General features: G+C 48.2%; 1 protein-coding gene across 3 annotated transcripts; it reads right to left on the bottom strand.

The window, feature by feature from the left end:
• Positions 1-1,237: 1,237 nt before the first annotated feature.
• Smim11 (small integral membrane protein 11) lies at positions 1,238-10,922 on the bottom strand. Of its 3 annotated transcripts, none has more exons than XR_015632556.1 (4): positions 10,865-10,922; positions 6,637-6,746; positions 1,836-2,996; positions 1,238-1,420 (listed from the first exon to the last, which is right to left on the bottom strand). XR_015632556.1 is itself a non-coding variant. In XM_087575192.1 (4 exons), exons 2-3 carry the CDS (start codon positions 6,646-6,648, stop codon positions 2,841-2,843), a joined length of 168 nt encoding a protein of 55 aa, XP_087431318.1. In that variant the 5' UTR covers positions 6,649-6,746; positions 10,865-10,922; the 3' UTR covers positions 1,238-1,420; positions 2,828-2,840. The 3 variants fall into 3 exon arrangements, 2 of the variants coding, with proteins under 2 accessions (XP_087431318.1, NP_001124472.1); XM_087575192.1 differs by having other exon boundaries at positions 2,828-2,996; NM_001131000.1 differs by having other exon boundaries at positions 1,244-1,420; positions 2,828-2,996; positions 6,637-6,761; positions 10,865-10,892.
• Between the last annotated feature and the right edge of the window lie 1,752 nt (positions 10,923-12,674).

Raw genomic sequence — 12,674 nt, 5'->3', positions numbered from 1 at the left:
ATGTGGATGGGCCTGGTGGTATCCAGGGCCCTGCGTCTGAGGTCAGGCATGCTCAGAGCTGACTGTGTCCTAACTCTGCAGAGGCGTGAGAAGGGGTGGGGCCACCGGCAGGAGGCTGCTCCGGAGGGTTTAACTGAGACATGAGACTTGCTTATGGTTCAGGGTCAGGCATGAGCTCCATCTAGGCAGACCCACAGGATCCAAAACCTTGGACTCTGCTCATCTATGCTCCAGGATAGCCCCAGGTCCGAGTGGGGCCTTTGAGAGGAAGTGGCTGCTAGCGCCCAGGCAAACGCTGGAGCACCCTTCTTGCAGGTGGGGAGTTTCCGAGGACACAGCCTTTTACCTGTTGTGACATCTGCCCTCTGTGAGTGGAGGGCCATTCTGTACTGTGATCTCTGATGCTGTGTGAATCCTCCCCTGGTTCCCAGAGTGGTTAGCAACCATAGTAAAAATTTAATATAAGCAATTTCCCTACTGTTCATGTTCTATCGAGTGGACAAGAGTGACGGACATGCTACACACTCCTGTGGCCATCTGCAGTGGGACCCAGCACTTTCCAGCACACCAGGGCTGGTTCCCGCCTCCATCCTCCATCCACACAGTGTACCATGAGGTGAGAGAATTAAGCCTCTAAGCACCTTGGTCTCTTAGGTGCTGAGGGGAGGAGCTCACCATTGTTTCCTCTCAGGAAAGCATCAAACTGGTCGAGAAGTCGCTAGCACAGGCTAGCCTCTATCTATCAGCAGTCCTCCTACCTCAGCCTCCTAGGATTGCAGGTGTGAGCCATCATGCCTCTACAAGACTGATAGCTATGGACTCTTTCTAGACTGAGGTACTGTGATATCCCATGGCTCTCACCCTCCCCACAGAAACCCTCCCAGGCCAGCACAGGGTCCAGCCCTCTCGACATAGACAAGCACACAGCTTCCCTGATGGTACGCACAGTCACCATGGGAACAAGCCACACAAGCAGAAGCAAGTGGTGGCAAGTGGGGACATGCTGGCCGAGGCTTCTACTGGAGCTCCCATTGCTGGGGACTGTCCCCAACAGCAGCGTCACCATTGATGTGGGCACGCACATGCACCAGGATTTGCTATCGTAACTCCACAACCAGAATGTAGCAGAGAAAAGAAGGCTTGAAAAGTCCTCTTATAAGGTGTTCTGTGTTCGGGGGAGGAGGTGGTGAGAGATAGGGAAAGAGTGGGGGGGGAGAGGGAAAGAATGCAGACAGCCTTTTTAAGAATAATGCATTTTATTTCAGTAAACAAAATACTGGTTCTTCTAAAAACTTATAAAAATTCACGCTGTTAATCATTTAAGTTAAAGGTCTAGGCCAGAACTGTGTCCTCCTCTGTTAAGTCTTTCTTCTCTCTTCGCTGCTGGAGTCCACCCAAGCTGACATTTGAATAGGAAAATCTAGAAAGGAGGGGAGAGGACAGCAGTGAGGCAGGCTGGGTAGAACAGCATGGTGCTTTGTATGGTCAGAGCCAACTGCCGCTAGCTCTTGGAGACCCCAGGGAGGCCACTCAGTCTGACCTACTAATCAGTGCATTTGGACACCATGGGCTTCTTTCTTTGACACAGGCTCTGGAGGGGCTGCTAGCCTGAAACAGGCCAGCTCCCAGGCCGGGTCTACGTGGTGGTGTGCGCATGCGCGCGGTGGCCCTGGCTCAATGAAAACGTGAACTTAACCGGCACCGACGAGATCACTCGTGATCTTCCTGCCCTCCTCTCAGCTGACAGGAAGCATGACTCTGACTGCACCATAAACCTAACCACTTCCACTCAGCTGTCTGCCCTCGGCATTTTAAACTGCTGAACACCCCCTCACCTCCGACCAGCCCTGAGGTCAAGCACTTCCTGGTTATTTATGGTTTTCCGTCAATAAGACGCTTTTCGAAAGGCAAGGTTCCACGGTGGTAAGTTCTGCCTGGAACGTCTCCACTCTCTGAGGAGTGGCAGCAGGCTTGGGTGAGCGACATACGGCAGTGGTTCTCTGGTCTCATTATTGTACACTTCGGAGGTGGCACAGCTGGGGAGTGAGTAGGGTGCTTCACTTCCCAGATCTGTTCTCTCAGCCTGTTGTCACCTCGGGGCACTGTCAGGAGGGCTGAGGTGTGACGTGTTTAGTGAAACGCTTGCCCCAGTCTCACTGTTACCAAGGAGTCCGAGGGAACGCCCGCTTTCAGAGCATCAGGTGGGCAGTGCCATGACGCCAGAGGCGGTTCCCACGGTAACCCAGAGCTGACCAGACCATATAGGAATCACCTGTTGGACGTTCAAAGGACTAACTGCCCAGACTGAATGGTGGACACACTGCCCTTTCCTGAGGCTGGACCCTAGGAAGCTGTGGTCTTAACAAGCAACACAGCGGGATCCAGCAGCCATGTATAGAAATTCTGATGAGAAACCAGTTGGATTCTGGAACCAGAATCTAGAATCCTTGCTCACCTTATTTGAATCCCGATACTAAGAGAGGCTCGGAGTTCAGCTTGAAATGTGAAGAAACAGATTCCCACATGAAAAGTAAATAGTCAGGTATATCTGTGGCAAGGCCTTAAGGAGAGTTCCCAGGGCCCTTGAGTCCTGACTTCCCCACACATGCTCCAGAACCCTCCCCCACTAAAGCACGACAGGCAGGGAGCAGAGGACTGATCCTCTAATTGGTCAGCAGCGGGGCCGAGGCTCTGGCTCTGCACCCTAGCTGCAGTGCCCATGTGCCCTCTTGCTGTGACAGAGCAAGGATGCAGAGCTCTCAGGCCACCATACCCTTGGCCGGGCACTGCAGCCCTCTGGGCAGGTTTTGTCTGCAAAGCCCAGTACCTCTAAGGTCTCTTCAGTTCTCTTTCCTCTCTGATTGCCGCTTCTTCTCAGCTTGCAGTTTTCCTTCCAAGCTTCTCCTCTGGTACATTTTCACTCCCGCAAAGGCCAGGCAAAGGATCAGGGTCTTTGCTGCCAAGATATACAGCAGCAGAGGCACGTGTTCGAGAACCTCAAGGGAGAAAGACACAGGCTGATTGCTCTAGCAGTGACGAGGAGTCCTGGTTCCTTCCTTCTGCAAATGTTACTTAGCAGCTACAATGTTCCAAGCTGAGGCTAGACTCCTGGAACACACTGGTGTCCTAGTTAGCTTAACTGACAACTTGATACAATCTAGAATCATCTGAGAGGAAAGTTATGATTGGAGCATGTCAGGAGCTATCAGGATAGACTAAGGCTAGTAGGTGGCCTTCCTGGAGGCAGCCCACCATTTTTGCATGGTCTGTGATGGGTGAGCTCCATGATAAGTTCCAGAGACTTCATCTCAGGATTCTTCTTCTTGCAGCTGATATGTCTTTCCTGTCATTATTAAATTGATATAATAATCTCTGGGCACTAGTCCATACTATTGATCAGATAGATTCATGCAGATTAACAAGGATAAACTTCCATGAATTAATGCCATTTAGATGAATTAATGATTCTATAGACTTCCTGATTTGATTCAAATTTTAGGAAGAAAATTTTAAGAGATGGTTTTAGCGGCTTTGGTAGAAATATGTAACAAAGTTAGAATCAAGAACAGAACGTGCCCACTCCTCATAACAATAAGTAAAGGTGTGTAATAAGAAATACAATGAGCTTTCATAATCACACTAAAAAGAGAAATCGACTTGGGACAAGTTTGTGTTCAAGGAAAAACATTCAGGTCCAGGGATGAAGTCATGTACTATGAAAAGGCAAGACCACACACACACAAACAGTTGCTTTGAACTTATATCCAGCATGTTAGAATGAAACATTGCTTTGAACTTAATATCAACATCATTCTGTAACTCCCATTTTGTGTAACATTTTATCTATGAGGCAATTTTCTAAAGAACTTTTTGTCTAAGAAGGTATAAAAAGACCAGAGGAAAGAAATAAAGTTGTTGGTTGGATGGTTTGGCTTGGGGAGCTCTGCTCCATCCACCCAACCATCCACCCACCCATCCATCCATCCATCCATCCATCCATCCATCCATCCATCCATCTGTCCATCCATCCATCCATCACCCATCCACCCACCCATCCATCCAAATGTATATGTCTACTTGTTTCTATGTACATGTGTAGGTGTATGTATGTATGTATGCATGAAAACTTATTTGTGACATGATCAGGCCGGCCAGAGTGTGGGTGTGTGAATGTATGTGTCTGTGTGTGAATGTATATGTGTGTGTCTGTGTGTGAATGTATATGTGTCTGTGTGTGAATGTATATGTATGTGTCTGTGTGTGAATGTATATGTGTCTGTGTGTGAATGTATGTGTCTGTGTGAATGTATATGTGTCTGTGTGTGAATGTATATGTGTCTGTGTGTGAATGTATATGTGTGTGTCTGTGCAATGAATAAAGCATGTTGATTCTTTTCCTCTCCTTCCTCTCTGGTTCACAGAGAGTTAACCAGCCTAGCCAGAGGCTCCTGGCCCTGGACAGAGAAGGGAGTGAGAACAATACATTTTTTACTAAATCCACCGGCCAGCCACTGGGCAGCAGGTGTTAACCACCTAAGCCAGCATTTTTTTTTTTTTTTCGGAGCTGGGGACCAAACCCAGGGCCTTGCGCTAGCTAGGCAAGTGCTCTACCACTGAGCTAAATCCCCAACCCCCTAAGCCAGCATTTTTTAAGCACAGAATAAACAAGAAAGTTTTTAGGGTTATTTAGAAGTTAACAGCAACCATTCAGTATAGTTAGAGAGCTGGGAGGCCAGAGACCATCAGTCTTTAAAGCTACCTCTGTGCCCAATGCTGTGTCCCATTTCAAACCATTCCAGGCTGGGCTGGCTCTGGGCAGGAGGAGCCGCTTAGACCACACTGGCCTGTGGGCCTGTCCTTGTGGGACTGTCTTCATTATTAATTGATGTAGCCGGGCTCAGCCTACTGTGGGCGGCACCAGTCCCAGGTAGGCAGCCCTGAGACATATACGAAAGCCAATGTAAGGGGCTGGAGAGATGGTCAGGGTTAGAGTGAAGCCAGTCCCCAGCTCCTGATTCCAATTTATACACATCCATGTCCCTGCAATTATATCTAGACCTTTGGTGATTCCCTCTCATGTGGAGCAGATGCAGCACCAGTTGCTATTTCTTGGAAAGTCTGTGTGCCCTGTGCTTTCTGTGGACTGTCCCCTTTCGTGGGCCCAACAAAGGGTACAGACAGTCCTGACTGAACAGATGAGGCCTGTAACTGTGGGGAGGTGGCTGATGGGTGAGGAGGAAGTTGGATCCACTGTGGATGGCCGACTCTCCCATCACTGAATTTTCTAGTAACACGTTTTGCCCTTCCACCCGAATCTGGTTTACAATTAAGTCCTGCAGGTCAGCCACGACTCGGCTGGACTCGATACCTTAGACACTACTTAACTATTAGGAATGGCTACTGAGGGTTTCTGAGGATATTCTTTCTGGGATAGAATAATATAATGAAACCATGGGTGAGGAAGAAATACATTCCAGTTGCTTAATTTAACTAGGACAGTAACTACGTCCCCTTTCAGCCACTCTGTCACCGAGGAGTGCGGATCCCACAGCTTGGGTGCAGTGGAGGATCGTGATGATGTCAATACAAAGGACACGAGGGGCAAGTACCCCGATAATGGCCTGTCTCGTGGCTGCTCCTGAGCGCTATTGGACAAGCTCGACTCCATGCTCACAATCTAGCCGGTGGGGGACGTGAGCGCTGCCACATCACCCTCAAGTTCCCCAGGCTGCTCAGGGCTGAGACTGCCTTAGATCTGGACAGGGTAGTGTCTCGTCCCTACGAATACATCCTGGGGTTCTCGTATCATGGAGCCCATGCCACAGCTCATGGTTCTCTGGGATACAAGCCCCAGACGGCATCAGCGAGGGCAGGAGTGTGTTCTCTGAACAGGAAGTTAGAGAACAAACTGAAAAGGACATGAGTTAGCTGGTTCCATTATTTATTTTCTCTTTATGGGGACTGGAGAGGCAAGAGTTTCCAGGAGGGGGTGGGGTGGGGGTGGGGGTGGGGTGGGGTGGCGATGCCAGAGGGAGGGCGGATGATGCCAGCAGAGGGCAACCGTACTAAAGGGCTCAGAAACTGGCTTCAGCTGGCCTAAATTTCTCACTCATCTCCTCTTATTCTTTAAGTTCTTTTTATCTCTCAAAATAGGCAGACCTATAGGGAGAAAGTGACTACTGCTGGAGTGTGTGTGAGATCAACTGTGTGTGAGTGCATGAGGTTATGTGTGTGTGCGTGTTTTTGGAGAAGAGACTCAATTCACTAAAACTATCACTCTACTGATACAGTATCTCTACTGTTGCTCTTGCGTTAAAGGCTTGGCCCCCTAGTCCGCTACCATGAAGTGCAGTGAACTTTCAGAGAGTGGAGCCTTCCAGAAGGTTCTCAGGTCACTGGAATTATGTCCGCAGAGGTTTAAGGGACTCTGATCTGTCCTTCCACTCTGCTTACCTACTTCTGTTCTCTACCAAACGCTGTCAGTCACCCCCCACCACCCACACGTCCACAAAAGGGCTGGAATTTCCAGACCCCCTGAGCTCAGGTGTTCCACTAGTAGTGCGACAGACATCATATGTGGAGAGACAAAAAACCAAAGCAAACAAAAACCAAACTACTTTTTGAAACTATTCTCACCTTCCAGTTCATGGCGGGCCAGCTGTGGTTCACTTGTGATTGACGTAACCGGTACACATCAGCATGAGAGGCAGCTGCGAGGTCAGGACCAAGGAGCTGGAAGTTCTGACCTGGGGAGAGAGAGACTGAGAAACAGGTCAATGCAGGGCTTCCAGAGGAGAGCACTCTGGGAAGCCGCGTCTTTGACAGAGAGAGGCCTGTGAACAGAGAGCACGTAGAGGTGGGGCAGGGGTTCTGCACAGGTGACCCTGCTCCCTGTGGCTCTCTGCAGTCCCCTGCCCAGCGCTGGTCCTGAGTCACCTGTTCCTATCTGACTCCTCTGCGCACTTAACGCCCTCACTTGGAAATGGACCCGGCCTTCTCCTGACTCGACCGTGAGCTAGTTTGGGAAAGAAGGACCTTCTGAATGTTAACTGTGCTCATCCTGGCTTAAAATAAAAACCAAAAGTTACCTGGAGGGGAAGAATAAATGACAGCAAAAAAACTGTCCTGAGAAAATGGCTGGCTCATACATAAAATTTCTTCTAAAAAGCAGAGGAGACCTAGAGCAGGGGACAGTGCAGTGACAGCCCGAGAACAGAGGCTCTCCATGGCCTGTGTCTCATTAGCTATGACACAGGGTGGGCCCCTCTATTTCTGAAACTTGACTTTATGGGAAGTTATCCACAGCCTGACTCTACTGTGCTGTCTGTGCTGCCATGCTTAGATGAGCTAAGCCAGCGAGTCCGTATTTTACCCCCTTTAAGGTGGGGAGGAAATAAGGGGTAAGTGTGTGACCAGCTCTGAACCCACCCACCTAGTACCAGAGGTCTCTGTTCCAAATGGGTGTCTCCAGGTTCTTGGCACTGCATTTTAAAAAATTGAAGGTGTACACAGATGGGAAAGTGACAAGGACTTTTGTGCAGAAGCAGACGTAGTACAGGCCAGATACTCTACAAGAGGCCAACAGACTACTTGAGCTGGAGTGGACAAAGGCTGTGGCTTCCTTTTGTGGGTTCTGGAGGGGGAGGGAGCTCACTGCTAGCAGTGGGGTGTCCTTTAGTTCTAATTGATATGGGTTATGTAAGCTTTAGTTCACATCTCTTCCCACAATGCATTTGACTTTAATCCCAATTACTCATAGCCGAAAGTGGGCAAATGGAGATCTTTCCCCCAACACCCTCAAATGTTCATTTTAAGGTCATAGTTTGCCTTACTATGCATGCACCCAAAACCAGTATATGCTAGATCTAGCCATGTCCCCTAGCTTCAGGATATGTTTGGTCACCAAAAGGACTTACTGAGGGTTGTTGCCAAGGAGCTATAGTTTGGAGTGTCCATAGCCTTTTTTTTTTTTTTTTTAAGAGAGGTGTGCCTGCAGCTCCACACGGGCGTGGGGGAGACCCCAGCTTGCTTCACTGGGAAAGCACTCTGTGTAGCTCAAATCAAGCAGACCCCCAGGTTTTCCTCGCCCTTGCCTGTCTCACACCCAGTCAGTCAGATCTGGGAACTTTAGCCTCAGCAAGTCACCTGGATACAGAGGGAGAGCTTCAAAATCACACTCCTTCCTACGAACTTAAGGTTAGAATTAGGAAAGCAACGGGAAATTTCATACGCCTCATAGAATGGGCTTCCCGAAGTAAACCTCTTGGGAGACAGTGTAGAAAAAAGAAATTCCAGTTATAAAAAAGTATCTAATATATAAAATTCAGACCTCAGTCTATTCAAGGTTATAGAACTTTGAAAACCAACCAGCTATTGGCTCAAGATAACCAAGTTTTGCCTTTGACTTGCGCAAAGTCAGATAAACCAAGGAGCATATAATGCAAAGCCCTGTTTAAATGCTATAGCGGTGGTTAAGGTGCCACAAGTGTTTGCCTTTAAACAGCAGCAGATTCCAACCTACGCTGGGAAAAATGAGTTCTTTGCGTGTTATAACCTGCTGCTGGAATTTACACTTTGAACGTCTAGTAATCTTAGGGATTAGCCGTTCTGTATGTTAAAACAAAATAATCGTTTCCATTTTATTTTCATAATTCTTTCTTAATTAAGTTGTGTACATGTGATATGGTAGATGATTTAACTGTTGCCCACAAGTCACCTGTATGAATTGATACGCACGGGACGTTGACTCCCAAGGTCAAGGAAAACAAACGGGCCCAAGGTGCTTACAAGAGGAAATAAATGGAAGAAAATACCCAGGGGTCTGGAGATCTGGTAAACCCATTACGCTCAGCAGCAGTGTGACCTTGGCCTCTCAAAGACTCCTTCATTAGTAAATTCTCCTTCAGGAGTTGGCCAGTAATCACGAAGAAGCATGAGTAACACACAGAAAGCATTACTGTCTTGAAAATGTCTCTCCTTTCCTAATGGTCCTACCAGATAATGAACAGCGATGGGGCAGGATGCAGTCAGTACAAGGCGCCAGGCATGGGATAAAGACTAAGGGCAAGGAGGAGGAGGCCAGGACTCTACTCCGGGTGGCAGTAAGGGACAGGTATGTGACCTGGGAAAGCCATTAGCCTCCTGAGTCAAAGTGCTCTTGGAATATCAGGGTCCAAAGAGTAAGTCACCCACTCTGGAATTTACAACTCTTCCCTCTCTCTGATGTCACAGAACCTGATGTCAAAAAGACTAGCAAGTAGAGGGTTAAAAGGTAAGGTCTCGGGCTGGAGAGATGGCTCAGTGGTTAAGAGTCCTGACTGCTGTTCCAGAGGTCCTGAGTTCAAACCCCAGCAACCACATGGTGGCTCACAACCATCTGTAATGGGATCTGATGCCCTCTTTTGGTGTGTCTGAAGACAGCTACAGTGTACTTAGCTACAGTGTACTTATATATAATAAATGAATAAAAAAAAAAAAGGTAAGGTCTCAAAGAGAGAAACAGGGCTGAGGGTGTGGCTCAGAGTGCTAACTCAAAGCTCTGGGTTCAACCCAAGTAACTCACAAACAAGCTTGGTGCAGGCCTGTAATCCTAGCACTTGGGGGGTGGAGGTCAAGGGACGGGAGTTCAAGGTCACCAAGGTACAGAGAAAGAGTGAATTTGTGGCCAATCTCAGATTCACCTAATTGTGCTAAAGAAGGAGAAAGAGAATAAAAACCGGGAGTGGGGGGTGTGTGGTAAAAGCACAAGGAACTAACTCTGTAATGGTAGTGGAGTGGGTGGGGTGAGGAGAAGAGACCCAGATCATCCTCCATCATTGTCACCCACCGCTTTAAAATAAACTACACAAACCAAAGTAGATGACTTCAAGGCACCTTGTAAGCTTTCTGCAAATCGGATGACCAAGAAAGCTAAACTTCTCAGTGAGCTGTCTGCTCCAAATCACGGACTACTGGTGCCATTCAGAAACAAGCAGCAGCTGACAGCAGAGAGTGAGTCAAAGACAGCAGGGTGAGGACAGCTGGAGGCCATTAAAATATAAGAAAAGCCATTCAGGCCTAATTCTTCACGGTAGCAAAAGGGCTTAGACGATACAACTGCTAGTAGGTTTGATCTTTATTGCAAGGTATCTTGCCAGGTTTTATTCTAGAAACAAAGAAGGTATTCATCCATTCTGATTACACCAATGAAAGCAACATGGCCAATATTCTGCTTACAAGCTACCTGGCGGGGCTAACCAAGACGTGGGTCCACCAATCTCAGCATATTACCCACTCACTCCAACCGCTCATCACCTGAGCAGCTTGTGTGAACTGCCTGAAGCTGTTTTCACTCCCAGTCTCTACCCCTTTCACTCCAGTTCCTCAGCCAACCATTTAAAGCATCGGTAGGTTCAGCTCTCCCCTGATGCCTGGACCTCACTTAGCCCGCTCAGCACAGGCCTTGGTTTTCAAGAAATCTAGCTAGACCCACCTTATCCGGGTGGCCAGACTCCAAATTTTAAAACTTTGGAGAGCCCGTGAATTATGGTGCACCTCCCTATTAGCTGGAACGGCACACCTCATTTGAGCAACTCTAGCACCTGTGCGATCTGGGGCCCCACAGATCAAACAGGGCTTTGCTATCCCTGGGTACTTTAAGTGCCCAGCCAGGTTCTCGCCCCCACGCATGCGCTCCACTAAGGGGAGAGGAAGAAGGCCAGGAGTTATCATTGCTCCCTCCCTGCGTCCCCAAAACAACGGGACCAGACTATTAAGGTTCCCATGCTCTGTGTGGCCGTAACCAGCAAGTGTCATCCAGGGAGAAGCACGAACGCGAGGTGACCGAGGGACCCCCAGCGCCCCAAAGATTCAATCACACACTTACAATTCAATGCGGCGGGGCCTCCTCGTTTGGTGCTCACAAACCACGACTCCCACAATCTGGTCGTGAAAACTACATGTCCCGAAATGCACCGCTCGGAAAGGAAGCGCCATGATGAAGGGCACCGTTTGATACGCAGGCGCAGTGGCTCCAGGGTGGCTGCAGAGGCGCTGAGGGCAAAGACGGTGTTGCTCCAAGCGCAGGCGCTGTGGGCGCCAGGCCAGTTGCTCAGGGATCTGAGGATATTGAAGAAATCCAAATGGGACCCCTGAGGGTGGTCCGCAGCAGGTGGGGTGCGACCTGAGACCCATTGTTCAAGTGCATTGTTTGTTGACTCCTGTTCTCTAAAGCTGAAGACAAGAGGACCCAGGTTTTTTGTCGTTTTGTTTTTTTAGATTTAGCATTCCTCCGCGGGGACAATATGAATGCGTCCCTGTTGGGATAACTGAAGGATGCCCTGGCATTAGGTTCCCAGTTTCATTTCTAACCAGTGAACCCCGAAAGCGTGCCGGGTAGGGAGGGCAGACAGCAGCCCTGTACAAGATGGCTGTGGAGATGGAAAGTTCTCACCGAGCTCTCCACCTCAACTCCCTCTTTTGTGGAGTGGGGAACTGATGCCCAATGCTGACACTAATGGCAGGGTGGATACTTGAACCCAAGAAATCTACCTTCAGATCTCATTATGCCTCTTTGTGGAGATGAAGTAGAAAATGTTAGCTTGCAGAGGGCTTCACAGACCTGGTTGTGCCATCAAGAGAATATCACTTGAGACTTTTCATTTAATTTAATTCTACGAGGCATATAAAGGACACGCTATAATTATAATATTTCATAAATGATGAAACAGAAACGCAAAGAATGGGTTACCCCCCAGAGGTTTAGTCCAGCATGCGCCAGACATGGGGCTCACCATAGGTTGTGAGACTAGGATCAGATCAGCCCCTATCGCCTGTTCCTTTTGAGATAGCTTTGAATTTGCACTTTATTTAAGACTCAGGCGTGTGGAACCAGCAGGCTAAGCAGAAAGACTCTAAAGGAGACATGGAGAGAAAAAACCCCAGCTGTTTGACTTGGCGTTTTCGTTCGGAAAGCCTCACTTTGGTCTAAGTTGATACTGGAGGGGGAGCTGGGGTAAATGAATCAACAACTGGATACCTGTCCAACGTGTTAGTTACCTGCTGTTAACCCAACAAGAGACTTGACAGAGCATCTTAGGGAAGTAAGGGCTTGTCTAGGCTAGCTAAAGTAGGGTCCACAGCCAGGAGGAGAGTGCTCGAGGCTTGTACTTGCTTGGCCTTCTCCTTTAGGTTCCATCCAGGATCCCAAACCAGGGAATGGTGGAGTCCATGTAGAGTATGTTTACCCCCTCATTATAGCAGTCTATATTCCCCACAGATGTCCCCAGAGGCTTGTCTGTTACCTGAGTCTAGATCCTGTGAAGGTGACCGTATTAACTACCACCTAAAGATGTAGCATTTCTCTTGTTCCCCCTAAATAAAACTGACTGATTGATGTTCATGTCATAAATATACTTAATAAAGTTGACCGATTAATGTTTATGTTGTAAATATGTTTTCCAGTGATGACAAAGTACACGTAATGAAAGCCTGGATTTAGCCACCGATACGTTTTCCTGGCTAACAGATGAGCCAGTGAGCGTTTGGCTTACAGTTTAATTCTACGAGGCCTCTAAAGGACACACTATAATTATAACATCTCACAAATGATAAAAAGGAAATACAAAAAAATTTCTTTTTTTTTTTTTGGAGGTTTAGGCCAACCCATGCCAGACCTTGGTAAATTTACAAACACT

This window comes from Rattus norvegicus, chromosome 11, assembly GCF_021556685.1.
Source record: "Rattus norvegicus strain SHRSP/BbbUtx chromosome 11, alternate assembly SHRSP_T2T, whole genome shotgun sequence".
NCBI lineage: Eukaryota > Metazoa > Chordata > Mammalia > Rodentia > Muridae > Rattus > Rattus norvegicus.
Note: the sequence above shows the minus strand (reverse complement) of the source record. Positions and strands in the feature narration are given on the sequence as shown.